We start from the raw sequence: 23,303 nt of genomic DNA, 5'->3' as shown, positions 1-23,303 counted from the left end.
CAGATCTAATGCATCAGAGGGTGCTGAGGGAGTTGGCTGATGTGATTGCAGAGCCATTGGCCATTATCTTCGAGAAGTCATGGCAATCAGGGGAGGTGCCGGACAATTGGAAAAAGGCAAATATAGTGCCCATCTTTAAAAAAGGGAAGAAGGAGAATCCGCGGAACTACAGCCTCACCTCAGTCTCTGGAAAAATCATGGAGCAGGTCCTCAAGGAATCCATTTTGAAGCACTTGGAGGAGAGGAAGGTGATCAGGAACAGTCAACATAGATTCACCAAGGGCAAGTCAGACCTGACCAACCTGATTGCCTTCTATGAGTAGATAATTGGTTCTGCGGATATGGGGAAAGTGGTGGACATGATATACCTTGACTTTAGCAAAGCTTTTGATATGGTCTCCCACAGTATTCTTACCAGCAAGTTAAAGTAGTATGGAATGGATGAATGGACTATATGGTGGATAGAAATCTGGCTAGATCGTTGGGCTCAATGGGTAGTGATCAACGGCTCCATGTCTAGTTGGCAGCCGGTATCAAGTGGAATGCCCAAAGGGTTGGTCCTGGGGCTGGTTTTGTTCAACATCTTCATTAATGATCTGAATGATGGGATGGATTGCACTCTGAGCAAGTCTGCATGACGCTAAGTTGTGGGGAGAGGTAGATACACTGGAGGGTAGGAAGAGAGTCCAGAGTGACCTAGACAAATAGGAGGATACTTTTAGTGTGTCAATGGGCCAGGTTGGAGCTGCACCAGAGTCCTGCACTTGGGATGGAATAATCCCAGGCACTGCTACAGGCTGGGGACCGACTGGCTAAGCGGCAGTTCTGCAGAAAAGGATCTGAGGATTATAGAGGACAAGAAGTTGGATATGAGTCAACAGTGTGCCCTTTTTTCCAAGAAGGCTAATGGCATATTGGGCTGCATTAATAGGGGCACTGCCAGCAGATTGAGAGAAGTGATTATTGCCCTCTATTTGGCACTGGTGAGGCCGCATCTGCAGTATTACGTCCAGTTTTGGGCCCCCCACGACAAGAAAGGATGTGGACAAATTGGAGATAGTCCAGTGGAGGGCAACGAAAATGATTAGGGGGCTGGGGCACATGACTTATGAGGAGAGGCTGAGGGAACTGAGCTTGTTTACTCTGCAGAAGAGAAGAGTGAGGGGAGATTTGATAGCAGCCTTCAACTACCTGAAGGGGGGTTCCAAAGAGGATAGAGCTTGGCTGTTCTCAGTGGTGGCAGATGACAGAACAAGGAGCAATGGTCTCAAGTTGCAGTGGGGGAGGTCTAGGTTGGATATTAGGAAACACTATTTCACTAGGAGGGTGGTGAAGCACTGGAATGGGTTACCTAGGGAGGTGGTGGAATCTCCATCCTTAGAGGATTTTAAGGCCTGGCTTGACAAAGCCCTGGCTGGGATGATTTAGTTGGTGATTGGTCCTGCTTTGAGCAGGGGGTTGGACTAGATGACCTCCTGTGGTCTACTTCCAACCCATATCTTCTATGCATGTGGGCCACGGCTAAGGAGTAACTTGTTTACAGTCTATATAACAAGGGTGGCCAAACCATGGCTCACAAGCTGCATGTGGCTATTTTACAGTTGAAGTGGGGCTCATGGAGCTCCTCTCCTCTCCTCTCTCCTCTCCCCCCTCCCCTCCGCCATTCTCCACTTACCAGCCTGGGGGGAAAGAAGCTCAAGGCTTCAACTCTGCGGGGGCTTCTGCCAGAGACAACTGATATTTGCTGGGGGGGGGGGCACAATTTAAAGGTTCACACCCAGCCCCGCCCTCCCAACAGCTTGAGTCACGCCCCCCCCTTACCTTCAACGGCCTCTCCCTGCAGCTCCCAGGTGTTACTCCATGTGGAGAGGCAGTGGCAAACAGCTGGGACCTGCAGGGAGGGACCAAAGCTTTAGCTCCACAGAAAAAGGCAGCAGCAAAAGCAGTGGCTCTCCCTGCAGCTCTTAACTGTTTGCTGCTGCCTCTCCCCACAGCCACAGGTCCCAGATTGCTGGCTCCAGCAGCTGCCATGGAAGGGGCCCTGCTGCACCATGTAACCAATCAGGGCCAGCAAGCCCTGTCAAAGCCTCCCACCCCATGTATTGCCTCTGGCTTCTGCCCAGCGGGGAACGGGGGTCTCGGGGCTCCAGTCCCATGGGGTGCACCTGCCAGGGCTCAGGGCTTCAGCAGGAGCGGGGCTGAAGCCCCAAGCCCTAGCAGGTGCGCCCCAGTTCTCAAACTTTTCAAGATTGTCGTATGCGGCTCAGAAGGTCAGTAAGTTTGGACATCCCTGGTCTATAAGTATCTACGTGGGGAAACAAATATTTAATAATGGGCTCTTCGATCTAGCAGAAAAAGGTACAACACAATCCAATAGCTGGAAGTTTAAGCTAGTAAAATTCAGACCAGAAATAAGGTGCAAAATTTTAACCGTGAGAATAATTAATCATTGGAACAACTTCCCAAAGGTTGTGGTGGATTCTCCGTCACTGACACTTTTTCAATCAATTTTGGATGTGTTTTTAAAAAAATGCACTAGGAATTACTTTGGGGAAGTTCTATGGTCTGTGTTATATAGCAAGTCAGAGTAGATGTCACATAGATTCCAAGGCTTGAAGGGACCATTGAGTCACCCTTCAGCTTTTTAGAAGTACCTGCAGTCTTTTGCTACTCTTTAGAATGTATTGCTTTATATACAAATACATAGTTTTGGGCATCACTAAGTAGCAATAAAGTTCTGAAGTACTATAGAAGCAATTAATAGTTCTACTGGACTAAAAGATCTGTCAGTATCTTCATAATAAATTGTATACCCCCCCCTTTTTTTTTCCTCTTTTTTTAAAAAAAAAGTGATTTATAAGTATTATGACTATCATGTTCATGGCAAAAAATAAACCCAAAATGCCATTTTGGGAATTTCAGTCATTTTTGCTCTCTGCCAACTAGTGAAAGCGACGGATTTTTTAAAATGAAATTTTGCAGTTCACTCGTCCAGCATGTTAATTGAGTTTTTGGATGAATTAGTTTGAAGGATGTGAAGCAGCAAGTAAATAGTCATGTTATTTATGTTATAAAGTAGCATCTGTGCATGTGCAACAGCTAGTTTTCATAACCATTCCACATAGATGGGAGATTATCCAATATCTAGAATTCAAGGATGTATTTCAAATTAACATTTACACATCTATCTTTTCCTGGGATTCTGCATAATATCCTTATTAAACACTTGCAGACTTTTCCATTTACCAAGATTTTGCATAGTAATTTAAGAAAAAAAAAACAAACATATCATCTTACATTTATGGAGCATCTCTTATCTCCAGGGACCCTAAAGCATTTTGAAAACTGGAAATATACAGTAACTGCTAGATAGCTTTATCCTACCAGGTGCTCAGAACCCTCAATCCTGCTGAAACGTGTGGTTGGGTGACAAAATTGAAATCAATGGGTAATCTGTACCTCACAGGATCAGTCCATATGGGTTCAGTGTTGAAGGGTGCTGAGCCATGTGGCCCCAATTCAGCAGGCAAAAAACTAAGCACAGGCTTCAAACCCAGTGGCTTCTATGGAATTTACGTGCCTAATTAAGTTCTTTACTGAATAGGGATGAATTCAGCACATGGTTAAGTGCTTTGCTCAGCCAGGACCTAAGAGTGCACTGCACTACACAGCTAACTAAAAAACAGCTAACACCAAAGAGAGTGGGTAAAATTTTGGAGCTACCAACCTTATTAAATCACAACAAAGTCATCTAAGGAAATCTTTAAAAGAAAAAGACATTAAAATTGAGAGTTAAATCAAAAGCAGACAGCAATTCCCAACTTTGGCTACCACATCATCCTTAAAACATCAAACTGATCCTGGGAGTTGTTGCCTATAAAGTAAATAGTGGACGCCTTTAATGTTCACTCTTCTTGTTTTTACTCAATTGAAGGTAGAAACAATGCTATTTTAGAATGGTTTCAAGTATTCCATATAAAAACAAACTTTAAAGTTTTAGACTTAACCAAGAAAATTACCATGCTATTCATATACTCTAAGGCCAAAAGGAACCATTGTGAACATCTAATCCGACCTCCTCCGTGACACAGGCAATAGAACTTCCCCAAAATAAGTCCTAAAACATATCTTTTGGAAAAACATCCAATCTTGATTTTAAAATAGTCAGTGATGGAGTTGTCCCAATGGTTAATTACTCTCACTGTTATAAATGTATGCCTTATTTCCAGTCTGAATTTGTCTAGCTTCAACTTCCAGCCACTGGATCGTGTTACAACTTTCTCTGCTGGGATTGAAGAATCCATTATTAAATACTTGTTTCCCAGGTATGCACTTATAGACTGTAATCAAGTCACCCCTTAACCTTCTCTTTGTTAAGCTAAGTACATTGAGTTGTTCACTGTTACAGCAATGCACACAGAACTGGGAATGCATGGAGCAGCTGAAGTGGTGTGGGAAAAGGGGATGAGAGCTGGACTCAACACAAGGCCCCAACATCCCACGTGAGCAGAAGCAAACTCCACATTTACTCCTGCAGGCATTCTGCACCAAAAAAGTAAAAATTCTGTGCACAGTATTTTAAAATTCTGCAAACTGTATTAGTCAAAACAACTCTACATAATTATGCCAGTTTCAATTATTTTGGTAATTTATTTCAAAGTATCTGTCAGCAAGTATGTCTGTAACAATACAGACACACACAGGAGTAGAGAGTTAAAGAAACCCCCTATGACAACCCAGTTCCTGTTTCTCTGCCCCTTCCCCTCCCCAAGCCCAACCAGGGGGCCGGACGCCCATAATCCGTCCCCCTCAAGAATCCAGCCACAGGGTCCCCCGAACCCAGACAACGACACCCCTACCCCCCCAGCCCAGATACCCCCCCGTACACACCCCAGAGCCCAGCCGTGGCCCCACAAGCCCCCCGCTTCCCCTCCCAGAAACCAAGGATGCAGAGGGAGAAACAGCCTGACGCTATGTCTTGGGATTGTGTGGCGATTCCTGCACGCTGCTGTCTCCTTCCCTCAGGGTGTGTGGGGAAATGCAGCTGCCGGCAATCCTCTAGCTCCCTCCCCCCAACAGCATCTTCTATGTGTGAGCTAGGCTCTGTCAGGTCCAGCGAACCCTAATGACAGCCAGCAGCACTGCAGCCCATTTCTGTGGAGGAAAGGAAATTCCGCACACACATTTCTGCAAAATTCTGCATTGCACAGTGGCGCACAACTCCCCCAGGAGTATGTCACATTACAGGAGATGGGGAGAAAGCCAGATCAAGCTCTCCCTGTAAATCTTCTGGAACCAGTACATGACCTTAGCATCCTAACCTCCCTGCTAGGGGCTCTGCAGGAGCCAGAATCCTCATGAACCCAACAATTGACACCAATAGCCCATTCCCCACTTCTAGGATAACAGCCTTTTCATGTTGACAGCTAACATAGTCAAGTCTTGTAGCTCATGCAATAGAAGCCAGTGCTGAAAATTCAGGGATTAAGCTTTGCTTGTGCTGCTTGGGGTTATTACAGTTGTATATAAACAGAATTGGAGGGGGTAGGGGGGGCTCCTTTAAAAAAAAACTAGGAAATTACAAACAAACAAAAAAAATCCATGAAAGTTTATTATTTAGGTTTCAAACTCAAGCATAAAGTTAGGAAATGCCAAATTTACAATTGCCTGCACAGTCCTAAATTTGCCCCCCCATGTATATATTCATTATGATACAGCATTCAATTTTATGATCATATTCCATACACATGCTGGAAGCTCAAGGGGGCAAAGTAAGTTTAAACAGGAAAACTTAAATTTAGCATATTTCCTAACTTTTGAGTGCTTGACTTTGCATTCTAAAGAAAGGACATTTAGCCCTGGTCTACACTAGGACTTTAGGTCGAATTTAGCAGCGTTAAATCGATTTAAACCTGCACCCGTCCACACAATGAAGCCCTTTATTTCGACTTAAAGGGCTCTTAAAATCGATTTCCTTACTCCACCCCTGACAAGTGGATTAGCGCTTAAATCGACGTTGCCGGCTCGAATTTGGGGTACTGTGGACACAATTCGATGGTATTGGCCTCCGGGAGCTATCCCAGAGTGCTCCATTCTGACCGCTCTGGACAGCGCTCTCAACTCAGATGCACTGGCCAGGTAGACAGGAAAAGAACCGCGAACTTTTGAATCTCATTTCCTGTTTGGCCAGCGTGGCAAGCTGCAGGTGACCATGCAGAGCTCATCAGCAGAGGTGACCATGATGGAGTCCCAGAATCGCAAAAGAGCTCCAGCATGGACTGAACGGGAGGTACGGGATCTGATCGCTGTTTGGGGAGAGGAATCCGTGCTATCAGAACTCCGTTCCAGTTTTCGAAATGCCAAAACCTTTCTGAAAATCTCCCAGGGCATGAAGGACAGAGGCCATAACAGGGACCCGAAGCAGTGCCGCGTGAAACTGAAGGAGCTGAGGCAAGCCTACCAGAAAACCAGAGAGGCGAACAGCCACTCTGGGTCAGAGCCCCAAACATGCCGCTTCTATGATGAGCTGCATGCCATTTTAGGGGGTTCAGCCACCACTACCCCAGCCGTGTTGTTTGACTCCTTCAATGGAGATGGAGGCAATACAGAAGTAGGTTTTGGGGACGAAGAAGATGATGATGAGGAGGTTGTAGATAGCTCACAGCAAGCAAGCGGAGAAACCGGTTTTCCCGACAGCCAGGAACTGTTTCTCACCCTAGACCTGGAGCCAGTACCCCCCGAACCCACCCAAGGCTGCCTCCTGGACTCAGCAGGCGGAGAAGGGACCTCTGGTGAGTGTACCTTTTAAAATGCTATACATGGTTTAAAAGCAAGCATGTGAAAGGATTACTTTGCCCTGGCATTTGCGGTTCTGCCTTTGCAAAAGGTTTCTGGGGAGGGCAGCCTTATTTCGTCCTTCATGGTAGGACACTTTACCACTCCAGGACAGCAACACGTACTGGGGAATCACTGTAGAACAAAGCATTGCAGTGTATGTTTGCTGGCATTCAACCAAAATCCGTTCACGCGGTGGGAGGAGGCAAAATGCGACCTTGTAACGAAAGCACATGTGCTATGTATGTAATGTTAACAGCAAGGTTTACCCTGAAAGAGTGTAGCGACTGTTTTATAAAATGTGTCTTTTTAAATACCGCTGTCCCTTTTTTTTTCTCCACCAGCTGCATGTGTTTCAATGATCACAGGATCTTCTCCTTCCCAGAGGCTAGTGAAGCTTAGAAAGAAAAAAAAACGCACTCGCGATGAAATGTTCTCCGAGCTCATGCTGTCCTCCCACACTGACAGAGCACAGACGAATGCGTGGAGGCAAATAATGTCAGAGTGCAGGAAAGCACAAAATGACCGGGAGGAGAGGTGGAGGGCTGAAGAGAGTAAGTGGCGGGCTGAAGAGAGTAAGTGGCGGGCTGAAGACAGGGCTGAAGCTCAAAGGTGGCGGCAGCGTGATGAGAGGAGGCAGGATTCAATGCTGAGGCTGCTGCAGGACCAAACCAGTATACTCCAGTGTATGGTTGAGCTGCAGCAAAGGCAGCTGGAGCACAGACTGCCACTGCAGCCCCTCTGTAACCAACCGCCCTCCTCCCCAAGTTCCATAGCCTCCACACCCAGACGCCCAAGAACGCGGTGGGGAGGCCTCCGGCCAACCAGCCACTCCCCCACAGAGGATTGCCCAAAAAAAAGAAGGCTGTCATTCAATAAATTTTAAAGTTGTAAACTTTTAAAGTGCTGTGCTTAAAGTGCTGTGTGGCATTTTCCTTCCCTCCTCCACCACCCCTCCTGGGATACCTTGGTAGTCATCCCCCTATTTGTGTGATGAATGAATAACGAATGCATGACTGTGAAGCAGCAATGACTTTATTGGCTCTGCAAGCAATGATTAAAGGGAGGAGGGGAGGGTGGTTAGCTTACAGGGAAGTAGAGTGAACCAAGGGGTGGGGGGGTTCATCAAGGAGAAACAAACAGAACTTTCACACCGTAGCCTGGCCAGTCATGAAACTGTTTTTCAAAGCTTCTCTGATGCGTACCGCGCCCTCCTGTGCTCTTCTAACCGCCCTGGTGTCTGGCTGCGCGTAACCAGCAGCCAGGCGATTTGCCTCAACCTCCCACCCCGCCATAAACGTCTCCCCCTTACTCTCACAGATATTGTGGAGCACACAGCAAGCAGTAATAACAGTGGGAATATTGGTTTCGCTGAGGTCTAAGCGAGTCAATAAACTGCGCCAGCGCGCCTTTAAACGTCCAAATGCACATTCTACCACCATTCTGCACTTGCTCAGCCTGTAGTTGAACAGCTCCTGACCACTGTCCAGGCTGCCTGTGTACGGCTTCATGAGCCATGGCATTAAGGGGTAGGCTGGGTCCCCAAGGATACATATAGGCATTTCAACATCCCCAACAGTTATTTTCTGGTCTGGGAATAAAGTCCCTTCCTGCAGCTTTTGAAACAGACCAGAGTTCCTGAAGATGCGAGCATCATGCACCTTTCCCGGCCATCCCACGTTGATGTTGGTGAAACGTCCCTTGTGATCCACCAGAGCTTGCAGCACTATCGAAAAGTACCCCTTGCGGTTTATGTACTCGGCGGCTTGGTGCTCCGGTGCCAAGATAGGGATATGGGTTCCATCTATAGCCCCACCACAGTTAGGGAATCCCATTGCAGCAAAGCCATCCACTATGACCTGCACATTTCCCAGGGTCACTACCCTTGATATCAGCAGATCTTTGATTGCGTGGGCTACTTGCATCACAGCAGCCCCCACAGTAGATTTGCCCACTCCAAATTGATTCCCAACTGACCGGTAGCTGTCTGGCGTTGCAAGCTTCCACAGGGCTATCGCCACTCGCTTCTCAACTGTGAGGGCTGCTCTCATCTTGGTATTCATGCGCTTCAGGACAGGGGAAAGCAAGTCACAAAGTTCCATGAAAGTGCCCTTACGCATGCGAAAGTTTCGCAGCCACTGGGAATCGTCCCAGACCTGCAACACTATGCGGTCCCACCAGTCTGTGCTTGTTTCCCAAGCCCAGAATCGGCGTTCCACAGCATGAACCTGCCCCATTAGCACCATGATGCATGCATTGTCAGGGCCCATGCTTTCAGAGAAATCTGTGTCCATGTCCTGATCACTCACGGGACCGCGCTGACGTCGCCTCCTCGCCCGGTATCGCGTTGCCATGTTCTGGTGCTGCATATACTGCTGAATAATGCGTGTGGTGGTTAATGTGCTCCTAATTGCCAAAGTGAGCTGAGCGGGCTCCATGCTTGCCGTGGTATGGCGTCCGCACAGAAAAAAGGCGCGGAACGATTGTCTGCCGTTGCTCTGACGGAGGGAGGGGCGACTGACGACACGGCTTACAGGGTTGGCTTCAGGGAGCTAAAATCAACAAAGGGGGTGCCTGTACATCAAGGAGTATTTCAGGCAGGACTGCACGGAGGGTTCCAATAAGAAATGGTGCACCTAAGTTATCGTTGTTATTGGAACAAGGAGGTTAGCCTGGCCTCTGATTGATACATGGCTAGATTTACCTCGCTGCACCTTCTCTGTGAGTGACTGCAGTGTGACCTAGAGGAATGAGTCCCCTAGACAGGGGAGGAGGCAAATGAGTACAAAACAAATCTGGTCTATTTCTTGTTTTGACCCACTCCATCTATCTTTTACATCTTTGGCTGGCAGCAGACGGTGCAGAAGGACTGCATGCCATCCACATCTCATGGCTGCTCGGCAGAAGATGGTACAGTACGACTGCTAGCCATCCCCATCTCTTGCCTGCCTGGCAGAAGATGGTGCAATACAACTGCTAGCAATCCTCATCTCTTGCCTGCCTGGCAGAAGATGGTACAGTACGACTGCTAGCAGTCCGTATCGCCTGCCCGCTCACCATAAGACGGTTCAATAGGACTGACTGCAGGACTAAAGAGAATGACCTGGTCAAGTCACTCCAAATTTAGTCCCTGTGCCCATGTCTGCCCAGGCGCTCCTGATCGACCTCACAGAGGCGACCAGGAGCACCTCAGACATGACGATGACGGCTACCAGTCGTACTGTACCGTCTGCTGCCACAAGGCAAGGGGTTGCTGCTACTGTGTAGCAATGCCGTACCGCGTCTGCCAGCACCCAGGAGACATAGGGTGACGGTTACCTGAGCGGGCTCCATGCTTGCCATGGTATGGCGTCTGCACAGGTAACTCAGGAAAAAAGGCGCGAAATGATTGTCTGCCCTTGCTTTCACGGGGGGAGGGAGGGAACGGGAGGCTGACGATATGTACCCAGAACCACCCGCGACAATGTTTTAGCCCCATCAGGCATTGGGATCTCAACCCAGAATTCCAATGGGCAGCGGAGACTGCGGGAACTGTGGGATAGCTACCCACAGTGCAACGCTCCGGAAGTCGACGCTTGCCTCGGTACTGTGGAAGCGCTCTGCCGAGTTAATGCACTTAATGCACTTAGAGCATTTTCTGTGGGGACACACACACTCGAATTTATAAAACCGATTTCTAAAAAACCGACTTCTATAAATTCGACCTTATTCCGTAGTGTAGACATACCCTTAATAAGATATCATATTAACCACACAAAGATAATGCTATAGATAAAAAGCTAGAAGGTATGACACTGCCTTTTACTTAGCAGTGAACTCCTGTCCAGAAACGTTGTGGCTGCCAATGATTCTTGGTAAAGTTGCAGCCCATGACAGTATTGTCCATTTGTCAGCTGAATGACAATACTTGATCATCACTGGGTAGAGAGTATTGTAGTGAGGAGGATGGTTTTATTTGTGGCCAAATGTTTTTAATTTTTGTAAATGGGCTCATTTATTGTCATGACGGATACAACAAATCATTAAATACATTCTGTTTTCGTAATTTGGGTAGAAAGAGATTCTCTACTGTACCTGAGCTCTGCCTAGGCACTTTGCAGAGGAGAGACTTACAAGGAAATGATTGTGGCTCTTGGATTCTCAGGTGTCTGACCCTAGTCTACATTAGACACAGCATAGCCTTGGCCTCTCCCAGCCCTCTTCTCTCCCCATCCCTTTCTTCCCCTTCCATTCTCCCTCACCCTTCCTTCTCCCAACACATCCCTTCTCTCTTCTAATGCAAGAGGCAGCAAAAAACTTCCTCTCCCATTTTTACACTGATGGAGGTCTCCCCTACCCAGGGGAAACTCTCCAGCACAAATCTCCTGCCAAAAATCACTGTGGTGTACTAGACAATCTGGCCCCAAAGCATTAAGGGAAAGGACAGCCAAATACATTATATCAAACATCTTTAACCATCATAATCACCCTTCTCCTCTTCTCCAGATATATTTCAAAGTGTTAGTTTTGAAAACAAGTTCATTTGGAAAAACTGAAACAATGATCATAGAAAGCAAATACACCACGTCTTTATTCTTATATTAGAATTCAACCTCATACTTAAAATACGGCAGATTTTTAGGAAGTACTGAATGAGGCTTGACCAGCAACATAGAAAAAATATTAAAGCAAATAAGCCTTGTTAAAATAACTCTCATAACTTGAAGAAATCTATTTTCTTCAGAAACTCCATGAGATATTTAACAAAATAGTTATGTAAATTTACACTTACTTGGTGATAATTCTGGATTTCCTTTCAAATTCATCATCTTTGGAATTGAAGGGCCATATACATCTGCATCAAGCAAACCAACTGCTTTTGTCTGTAGGACCAAAAAAATTGTAAAGGTCAACACTCTTTTCTGCTTCAAGAAAAATTATCAGTTTTGAGCAAAGTTTCAAAGCTGGTTTCAGAAATAAATGTGTGATCTTTATTTCATCCTTAATTTAACGCTGTTCTCTCCCTTTCTAAGTTACATTTGAAGTAAAAAGTATTATGCATGAAGTACAACAACATTGTCCCTCTAGGATTTGAGCCATTGGATTCAATTGCAAGAACTACTTTCTCAATAACCAGCATCCTCACTCACACAATGAAATATTCCTTATTCATGGTGTTTGATGTAGATTATTTACGGAAAACCACACCACAAACTTCCTCCTCTGTACACACACACATATACACAAAAGTGTCACAGTCTGGCAAAATATATTCTGCCTCATTATACTTAAATTTGACGTTTTCTATTTTAACTAACTGGTAGCGGACAAAGAAATAAAATGAAATAATAAAAGGTGAAAATGAATAAAACGAAATATATTTATGGGACCAGAATCCTTGTCTTCAGATTTCCAAAACAGTTAAAAGAAAATTCAGACTGATGAAGCCAACTGAAGCTGTTATACTTGATCCATATTTATTACAAAAAGATGCCTAAAATGTTTTCATTTTTGAATTGCTGCCATTGACAAGAGAAATAAAAATATCAGATTATTCAAATGTGTAGAGAGGAAATTATTTAGACAAGGAACTTTACATACAAAATTTCTAACTTCTGTTTCCAGGCTTACAACAAAAGTCATTTCAAGAATGGTTACGTAAATTTTAATTTTAGCAAAAGATGCGTTATTAGCACCGACAGCCGAGATGCACTGCAGGTTACAGCATCTTACAAACTATCAAGTAAGGAACCAGTCTCATAAGTTCTTGAGCACCTTCAACTTCAATGAAAGTTGATGGCATTGAACACCTTACAGACTCAGGACCTCAGTAAGCAAACAAAATTTGGGCCTGTTTTAAAGCCTATGGGACCTTTTCAGGGGACTCCAGTTCACTTTGAATCAGGCCGTTAATGGCCATGCACCAAAAAACATACTTCGGTATTTATTTTGAATGAAGTCTTAATAATATGGGACCTCAACACCATAGCATTCTCCTGTCACATATGTGATGAGAAGTAGGGTGTGACAGTTGAGCTCTTGAAAATAATCATCATATTTGTGGCTTCGAGTGTAGAGAGGCTTCTACTGAATATCTTAGAACTTAATACAAAAGTGTCTCTAACCTTGAACAACATATCCAAATGTGAAATGATATCCATAACGTCATTCAGGTTAATATGTATTTTATAATATCACAAAATAGCTTTCGTTAATCAAGTTTTCCAAGTCAGATATGTTAAAAAAAATTATGAAAGAAATGTACTTTAATCAAAACTATAAATATTCAGTTCACTACTTGTTAAATGATTCTGAATTATAAAGTACATATTCTAAATTTTTCAAGTTTTGAATAGGCAGGATTTAATTCATAAAAATGTGTGCAACTGAGTGGTAAGCTTGTCGGTTTATTTAACACTATTTTATTACTAGGTTATCAGTCAAGAGCATTAGAGATTTATATTGTTATAACAGAATTCAGAAAGAGAGCAATAATACTTAATTTAAAAGGTTTCATCTTTGCAGCATATAAACATAGTGCACTAAGAAGTAATTGTGATGAGAAGTGAAAACTTATTGCTATAAATCATGGTTGTGATCTTTAAATAAAAAGTAACTCAATCAACTGTCACCATAAACTCAAACTAGAATGTGGCTACATAACATTCTGTTCTCTGTTCTTGAATATGTTTTTTTTTATCTGCACACTGGCAAACGGGAAAGTAAACGTAATCACAGAGATGAAAGTTTCAGACCTCATTTAGTGGGGTGGGTTTTTTTTTTGTTTTTTTCTTTTTACTTTTTTCTTTATAATTTATAACATCCTGTGAAAGCTATTAAAAAAAATACTGTCATTACTCTGACACATTATACTGTTTCATGCCTAATGTATGAAAGCTGCAATTTAAAAGATCAGAAAGCCCCATTTTTATTTCAGATTTCAAAGGCACCAACAACAGGTTTTGTGCTGCTTTGTTCTTTGACAAAATGCATATTTTAAAAGATTATAAAGATTCCTGACTCAGTCCTTTTATCCATGTCAGCAGCTAATCAAACCCATCAAAACATCATTTTAGGGATGTGCCATTCTAATTACTTCTGAAATCAAAGTAAATATTTCCAGCAGAACCTACCTACTGTTTTAAAACTGATTGACATTATTCTTCCCTTCACTGCTTTTTGTGGGTTTTTTGCAACAAATCCCATGAACATCCAGAGAGGTAATGGAATGAGTTCTGGGAACTCCTTGCTACAATTTTGACATCAGACTGAGGGAAGTGAAGGTTTAAGATAATTTCACTGCCACTGACTGAGTTCATGCTCCCTCGGTATACTGCCAAACCATCCCCACCAGAGATGATTTCTTCCTGGGATTAAAAATACTCATGAGCAGCAAATATTGTGCCTACAGAGTGCAACAGATTACACTAAGACCTAGATGTATAAAATAAATAAGTATTCTGGGGGCAATACCTTCGTACATCATGGTCTTCATACCCCAATCATTCAAACACTTTCATATTACAAATCTAATCGTTATACAAAATATACAGTGCTAGCTTAATACATTTCCTCCAAAAATTAATTTGTTTGCCAAGCAATTTTGCTGCTTTCCAGGGTTACGGTTAAAATGAAGTGTTTTTGTAATAACAGAAGAAAAAAAACAACAATAGATTCTCTAGTTGCTTAACCTCTCTTTTCTGCAAGCACAAAAACCTCTGGTATGTGAGGTTTGTCACACGCTCATAGAAAAAGGTCTCTTGGGAACCCTCTGCTAAAACATTGGCAGAACATCACTGTAAACATCGTCATGTAGGTTATTCTTCGCCAAGCCATTCAATCCCATATGCCGAGAGGGCTCAGATCTCCCCAAGGCAGCAGCTTGCACAGAAAAGGTTGGCCTCAGTAAGTGAGCTTTTATTTTTTCCTCCAACCTTTCATTTTAGTCAGCCAAGTACCCCTTGTGTACTAATATCAATCCTTTATTCTATTTTAATTACACTGGCAGAACCTTACTGCTGCTACCAAGGAATCTTCTAAGATTGGCGCAGGCTGAAGCATCTCTTCCCACGTTTTCACAATGCTCTAAATCCCCACAGGGCGGAGAGAAGACAACTTAAGGGTACACCAGGATACAATCCTTATAGCACATTGCTGTATTAGAGCTATTCATCCAGTCTATTTCAGATACAGATCAGAATGTAATGCAGGTATATGAAATCTGTATTTAAAAATAAGAGATAATTTAAGGAACTCGAATAAACTCCTTTACTACTTTTACCTGCACGTCTCTTGGAATGGTATAAATATTTAAATGTCCTAATATAATTAAAACTAAAGCTGTCAAGCCATTAAAAACATTAATCGAGATTAATCGCACTATAATAGAATACCATTTATTTAAATATTTTTGGATGTTTTCTACATTTTCAAATATATTATTTCAATTATAACAGAATATAAAGTGTACAGTGCTCACTTTGATTTTTATTACAAATATTTGCACTGTTAAAAAAACAGTACTTTTCAATTCACCTAATACAAGTACTGTAGTGCAATCTCTTTATCATGAAAGTTGAATTTACAAATGTAGAATTATGTACAAAAAAAACTGCATTCAAAAATAAAACAATGTAAAACTGTAGAGCCTACAAGACCACTCAGTTCTATTTCTTGTTCAGCCAGTCACTCGAACAAGTTTGTTTACGTTTGCAGGAGATAATGCTACCGGCTTCTTATTTACATCACCTGAAAGTGAGAACAGGTATTCTCATAGCACTGTTGTAGCCAGCATCACAAAATATTTACATGCCAGATGCGCTAAAGATTCTTATGTCCCGTTATGCTTCAACCACCATTCCAGAGGACATGCGTCCATGCTGATGACAGGTTCTGCTCAATAACAATCCAAGCAGTTTAGACCGATGCATGTTCATTTTCATCATCTCAGTCAGATGTCACCAGCAGAAGGCTGATTTTCTTTTTTGCTGGTTCAGGTTCTGTAGTTCAGAGCGTTGCTCTTTTAAGACTTCAGAAAGCATGCTCCAGACCTCATTCCTCTCAGATTTTGGAAGGCACTTCAGATTCTTAAACCTTGGGAAGAGTGCTGTAACTATCTTTAGAAATCTCACATTGGTACCTTCTTTGTGTTTTGTCAAATCTGCAGCGAAAGTGTTTTCAGAATGAACAACCTGTGCTGAATCATCATCCGAGACTACTATAACATGAAATATATGGCAGAATGCAGGTAAAATAAAGCCGGAGACATACAATTCTCCCCCAATGAGTTCAGTCACAAATTTAATTAACGCATTATTTTTTTAACGAACATCATCAGCATGAAAGCATGTCCTCTGGAATGGTGGCAGAAGCATGAAGGGACATATGACTGTTTAGCATATCTGGCATGTAAATACCTTGCAATGCTGGCTGCAAAAGTCCCATGCGAACACCTGTTCTCACTTTCAGGTGACATTGTAAATAAGAAGCGGGCAGCATTATCTCCTGCAAATGTAAACAAACTTGTTTGTATCAGTGATTGGCTGAACTAGAAGTAGGACTGAGTGGATTTGTACGCTCTAAAGTTTTGCATTGTTTTGTTTTTGAGTGCAGTTATGTAACAAACAAATTTAATTTGTAAGGTGCACTTTCACGATAAAGAGCTTGCACTACAGTACTTGTATGAGGAATTGAAAAATAGTTTCTTTTGTTTATCTTTCTAAAGTGCAAAGTATTCTGTGTTTTAATTGAAATCAATATATTGGAAAATGTACAAAAACATCCAAAATATTTAATATACTTCAATTGGTATTCTACTGTTTAATGACATGATTAAAACTGCGATTAATCACAATTACTTTTTTTGAGTTAATTACGTGAGTTATATACAATTAATCAACAGCCCTAATAAAAACACATATCGATTAGAAAACTAACTCAGTCTCTCACTTATGGGTCAGCAGGAACTGCAATAGGAGCTGACCCACATGAGACCTGTAATTTCCTTACCCTTCTCAACACTGCCAAAACCTCTTGATAAACTATAAATAATATCTCCCAATCAATGTACACAGTTTCTTCTAAATTTACAGAAGGATACTAGTATTATTAACACCAATAGCAATTAAAAAGCTCCTTACTCTATAAGCAAAAAAAAAAAAAAAAACCACCACACCATCAATGTATAAAGAGCAAGGCCTTGTGGTTTGCAGTGCTGCAGACGCTGAGAGAAAGGATGGTAGAAATGAGGCATAAACTTTTCTTCACATTATAAACATTCAGCCTCTCAGCTCATGTTATTTGCTAAACCTTCCAACAGCTGATTTTGATAATATCAAGAAAAAACAGTTTCTCTTGAATTTCACATGAGACTCTTCCTTCACCCATATTCTGAAGTGCTTCTCATGTAAGGACTACCAAAAACAGACACTTATAGATTAGAAACATTTACAAAGTATTTTGTACATTATTAATTGATATGCAAAACCCAAATACTTCAGGATTTCTTGTCTTATTGGGAGTGCTACCTCAAGATATCATGAACTGACTGAACCGCTTTACACTGCAGTTCTAATTTTACACGCTCAAAAATTAAAAAAAAAAAAAAACAACTCTTATATCTTCCCATACCTAATTCATTTTTAATGGATATGAGGAAATTTTACATATGCTTTCAGTAGAAGAGGAAATAGAATTTAATCTCCATTCTGTTATAAAAAAAATGTGGGTACAAGGTCCCATACCCTAGAAAGTACAGTAAGTTTGTGGCCTGGCTCTTAGAGGAGGACTCTCAAGCATGGAAAATCAATAATGGCATCCTGAGACAAGTACACATCAAATTATTTTAATGAATGTTTAACCAGCAACATGGACAGGACCTCAGCAACAGACTGCAGGATAAGAGCCATAGTAGGATTCACACACACACACACACGCTAGTTATTTCAGATACCTGTATTTATTTAAATACAAAACATCTCTGAAGAACCTAGTAGAAAGTTACTGGATTCTGAGAGAGACAAGTGATAACACATTCATTTCCACTGTAAGACACTGATGTCACAAGACTATTTGCCTACCTCTGACATATTCAATGCATTTTGGGATAGTTTTCAAATAAATTTACCAGTGTCCTTATTTCTCTAATTATTTGCCCATTTTATAGAACTGAGCAAACAATATGAATATTAGCAAATATATACAAAAGTAATGACATTTTTTCGAATAAAGTATTCTTTTGTAAATATATCATTCACCCAGCTCTACCCAGGACTAACTTCACTGCAAGGATTAAAAAAAAAAAAAAAACAACCCAAGAGGTGGATTATGAACCATTTCTATTTTCTCAAACACCTATTTTTCTTTAACCAAAGAATACACAAGCTTTGAAACAAAGCAAAACTCACAAGAATTGGCTCTAATCACACTAAATTTATGCATAATATATAAGTTTTGTATTTAAAAATTCTTCCCTTTTCATTTTTCCATTCTATATTGTTTACAATACTGTCTTAATAGCTTGAATACACTTTTCCTCCAACTGTGTTTGCTGTCCTTCTCCATTTAGCTAATCATTCACTTTTCCGCATTTATCCTGCATTATGAGGCAATGTGTTTATGTTTATCATTTCATTGTGTGATAATGAAGATAATAAAACAGTTGTTGTTGAAGATGCATATGTTAACTGGAGCTCCTTATGCTGGTTGGCTGCTTCTTTAACAACACAACAAAATATTGAAAGTGCTTATATTAAAAATGCTTTTATATTTCTTTGCAACCAAATGGTTTGCTATGGAAACCCAAGTCTATTCCCTAAAAATGACAAATTTAAAGACAAACAAATTTTGATCCCAATCTACTTGACAAACTCCCTTTACAAGGAGCAGGTTAGAATATGTAAAACCAAATACTTACCCATTACATAACCAAACTACTCTAAGCAGAAGCCATTTGTTTAAACTTACACACTAATTTGTTCCGTACTGTTTTACCCCTGGCTCCTCTGCCCCTCACACCATAATAAATGGTTTCACTCTTTACTTCGGAATGTAAATCTTCTTGGGAAGAAAAGGGGATTCTAAAGGCGGCTGACTAGAGAGTTTGCCTCATAGTGACAGGATAAACATACAGTCTCCCAACTGGATTTATGCCATCCTTACTCACGCACAGCTGGTGTTTGCTCACTAAAATACTCTGTTCATAAACAAGCAATCTCAATCCTATTATTGCTGGCATCTATTAATTCAAGTTGTTTCAACTATAATAAATTGTCTCTGGCCATGCAGCTTTCATAAATAGTCATTCCACTCTGAATACGAATCATCTGGCATAAAAACCAAAAATTCTTTAGAGTGCTCCTGAGGGAGCGGAACTAACTGCTGCTACATCAAAGGAACTAGAAGAATCGTCTGTCAAAACTAAGCAATCAATTAAAAATAGGACAAGAGTAAAACTTAAGTTACCTCCCTAAATGTATAGATTTATACATCTCAGTACAGCCGCAAGAGCTTGCACAACTCTTAGCACTAAATTAACTAATCCATATATAACAGGTAACCCACGGGTGCCACAAGTCTGAGGAGCCAGCACTAAGTCAAAGCTACATTCCTAGCCTTTCTGGCCTTGCATAACAAAAAAAAACAAAAAAAAACACAACTTTACTTTGGACATGATGTTTTCATTAGATATCTAAATGAAATCCTCTGTTTAAAATTAAATTATTTTCTGTTTAATTAGTCAGAGTTGGTGTATATGGGGTGAGTTCAAACTGCCTAGTGAAAGCCATCGCACTGCACCCGAGAGAGGACGCCGTGAACTGCGCCATCCCCAGCACTGACAGCCCGTTGCAACCCGACGTGGTAGTCACCGATGAGGCCCAGAAAAAGATCATCCTCGTCGACATCACGGTCCCCTTCAAGAACAGGACCCCGGCCTTCTGAGAAGCCCGAGCTCGGAAGCTGGAAAAATACGCCCCCTGGCCAACACCCTGAGAGCAAAGGGCTACGAGGTGCAGATAGATGCCCTGATTGTCGGAGCCCTGGGCGCTTGGGACCCCTGCAACGAGCGTGTGCTGCAGACCTGTGGGATCGGTCGACGCGACGCATGGCTCATGCGGCGCCTCATGGTCTCGGACACCATCCGATAGTCCAGGGACATCTACATCGAACACATCACCAGCCACAAACATTACCAGGAGGTGGGAGCTGGTACGACATCGTGCATCCACCATGGGAAAGGGACTGAGAGGCTTTTTCCATTGGACTGTATGAACTGGAACCATAAACTCACTGAACATTAAATCCCACCAAATGAGGGTAGATCCATCCCCATCATCGTATCCGCTCATTATACTCCACACCTGAACATCGCCATTATATGGACAACATACCCCCATATCTCAATGTCTGTACTTTGACCGGTCGAACTTTTACCCCCAATCGGGGAGATTGCAGATTATGTTTTCCTTATGCCACCAGCTCCTAACCGAATTTCGCACCTCTGATAATCTGTACCGTATTCCCTGATAACCAGAAACTTCTATGCTTGAACTCTGTACTGTTTTCTTTTTATTTCAACGTTATCTTAATAAAATTATTAAATCTCTGCATAGCAGACAGCCACACCCGCAGGGATGGTTTGCTTGCACCTGGTCCTGGCAACTCACTCAACTCTCACCAGTGGTCTAGGTAGCTGCGTGTGACAAGGCCACACCTTGGGACCTTGCCTTGGCTTGAATGCTAAACCTACTGAGGGTAACTAAATAGTGACAAACACTAGTGAAAGGGCATATCTGGCCCACTAAATGCACAAAAGTCTCTAACAGTGAAGCCAGCAAAACAACTTCCAAAAGTATAACAAAAACAGAAAGTGCTGTACCAAGCTAGTGGATAGCTAACAGCAGTGTTGCAAAACAGATTATGATACACTGATCAACCAGAAAGCCAAGAAGTCATGGTCGAATACTTGACGACAGAAACTAAACGAAGAATGGAAGGAGAAACAAAAGCATGCCAGCTTGCTCTTCGTCCAGACAAACAAGGGCCAACGCGTTCATCACTCAGAAACCGAGGTGGGGGTGCGTGAAAAGAATGCAATCAGAACAAACACAACCCCACACAGAACAGAGAATTATGTGATGAACTTGAAGGATAAGACATGTATATAAGATTATACCACGCTGGAGCACTTGCAGTAATGGTTGACGAATTGAAAAGATACAAGTGGGAAATCACTGGTCTATGCAAAACAAGAAGGCAAAGGACAGTTTTATCATGATGAACTGACAGTGCACACCAGGACGAAGTTGCACTGGTGCTAAAGTAGAAGGCAAGCCAGGCTCTTAAGGCATTTCACATGATATCGCCTCATACAATGAAGGCAAAAAATGTAATAAAGATGGGAGGTTTTAATGCAAAAGTAGGACTGGACTGGAATTCCTGGGCTCCTGCAATAGACAGATTTGGACTCAGTGAAGAAAACAAACAGGAAGAAAAGCCACTAAATTTCTGCCAAATCAACAACCTGGTCGTAACAAACAGGCTACTTCAACAAAGAAAGCCGCAGAGGAAATGGATTGGATATCACCTGATGAGCAAACAAAGATGACAGACTTTATATTTGTGAATCACAGATAGATATCATGCAGATCATTTGTGGCCAGTATCAGGTCATAAATTAGTGTTGGCATCAATGAAGTCAAGACTGAGAACCACCTAAAGAGTGCCGAAAACTAAGATTTATGACAAGGACAAATTGAAAGAGCTAGACAATCAAAAAATACAAAAAAAGAAAAGCCATGCAGAAAAACATCACATCTCTGGTGAAAGAAAAAATGAATGCTGAAGAGACATGGAACAGTGTAAAAAATGGGATTACCAGAGCAGCTGAATGCGCATTGGGCCAAAACAAAGAAAGTAAAGTAGATAACGGATGAAATGCTGAAGTTGAGTGACAAGTGTAGGAAGCTGAAGTAAAGTGAAAAGGAAGACACTAATATAAGAGAGGAGTACAATAGGTTGACCAGAGAGATAAAAACAGAAAGCGGGGAGAAACAGAAACAACTGGATAAGCAAACTGTGAAGAATACACAAACAGAAAAATAAGAGAACTGAGTCAGACATACAAGTTGAAGATGGCAGTGAAAGAAAAGCTCAGGTAAATAACTGAGGATGAACAAGTGAAGAATAAACACTGAAAAGAATATTTTGGAAGAGCTGTAAAATGTGCAGAACACAGTATATAAAATGGACTTAGAGAAGCTTTCCAGTACAAATGAGGAAGAGCAGATACCAGAATTCTTAGAAAAAAGTAGTAAAGATCTCAATAGAAACACTGAAAAAGAAAAAAAGTGCTGGAAAATGACAACATAACTATAGAGCTGCTGCAAACAAGAAAGAAACACAGAGGAAAGACTATGCAAAAAGTTATTCAACAAGATTTGCTAAGAAGAGCATGTGCTGAGCTAATAGGGGAAAGCAATAATAGTATCAATCTATAAAGAAGGGAGATAAGTGAGTCCAAGAACCAGAGAGGAATCATCTTATTGAGAGTTCTAGGAAAAGCATTCACCAAGACATTGTAGAAGCAAATGAAGAGATACACAGAAGTGGTGCTTGCAGAGGAACAGGCTGGATTTAGAACCAGTACAAAATACAATACATCAGCTATTTGTGATAAGACAGATATCGAAGGAGTACATAGAACACAACCAAAGCTGCTACAACAACTTTATAGACTTCAAACCGGCTTCCGAGACCATTTGGCAGACAGGGTTATAGTAAGTTAAGTTCTGAAAATGTATTGCATTCCTGAGAAATTGATCAAGCTGATGGAAAACATCTATGGCAAGTCAAGGAGTGCAGTGAGAGCAGACAAGATAATGGAATGGTTCAGGACAACTGTAGGAATGAGACAAGGATGCATGCTACCACCAGATTTTTTCAACTTGATACTGAAAGCAACAATGGCTGTTGCACTGAGAGATGCAACAGGAGTAGTCATATTATGTGGGAGGACAGTGCACAAACTTCAGACTTTTAGACAACGTTGACCTCAAAGTATTGACCAAGGAGGATTGTCACAGGCTGACTGGCCCCTTAAGAGGGATCTGGGGTCAATACACCTGGACTAATTACCTGATTGATTAAAAGGAGGGAATCTGGGCTCATAGGTAATGGGTGGCTAGGGCTAGAGAGGTGTCATCCCCCCGCATATCTATTTTCTGAGCTACCCCACTGCCTGCCCAGTTCAGCAAGTGAAGCTCCATATCTGGTGGCTCCAGGGCAAGGAAGGTGACAGAGTGGGACACTGCAGGGGGAAGTCCCCACCTACACACTGAATTCCCAACAGGTGGAACTAGATTCCTCATTGTCACTAGGAAGAGCTGGCTTCTGAGCCACGCTTCCATGAAGGTTTGCTGGAAGGGGGCAAGAGTTCTGGGGGAAGGAGGTGGATCCTGAGGTGACTGAGAAGGCAAGAGGGAGGAGAGTCT

At 42.2% G+C, this 23,303-nt stretch overlaps 1 protein-coding gene and 1 long non-coding RNA gene across 4 annotated transcripts in view; one reads left to right on the top strand and one right to left on the bottom strand.

Moving 5' to 3' along the window:
• The window catches only part of NUBPL (NUBP iron-sulfur cluster assembly factor, mitochondrial), a 156,420-nt gene that overhangs the window by 116,661 nt on the left and 16,456 nt on the right, over window positions 1-23,303 (bottom strand). For all 3 annotated transcript variants that reach the window (XM_048854229.2, XM_048854230.2, XM_048854231.2), the window contains one exon: window positions 11,606-11,696. In XM_048854229.2, coding sequence (XP_048710186.1) covers window positions 11,606-11,696 — 91 coding nt within the window. The remainder of the gene's footprint in view (window positions 1-11,605; window positions 11,697-23,303) is intronic.
• On the top strand, window positions 5,898-7,729 carry LOC142072353 (uncharacterized). The gene is made up of 2 exons (XR_012668750.1): window positions 5,898-6,289; window positions 6,386-7,729. It is a non-coding gene; the product is annotated as an uncharacterized LOC142072353 (long non-coding RNA).

Source organism: Caretta caretta, chromosome 6 (assembly GCF_965140235.1).
Source record: "Caretta caretta isolate rCarCar2 chromosome 6, rCarCar1.hap1, whole genome shotgun sequence".
NCBI lineage: Eukaryota > Metazoa > Chordata > Testudines > Cheloniidae > Caretta > Caretta caretta.
The sequence above is the reverse complement of the archived record's forward strand: the minus strand, read 5'-3'. Positions and strand labels throughout refer to the sequence as shown.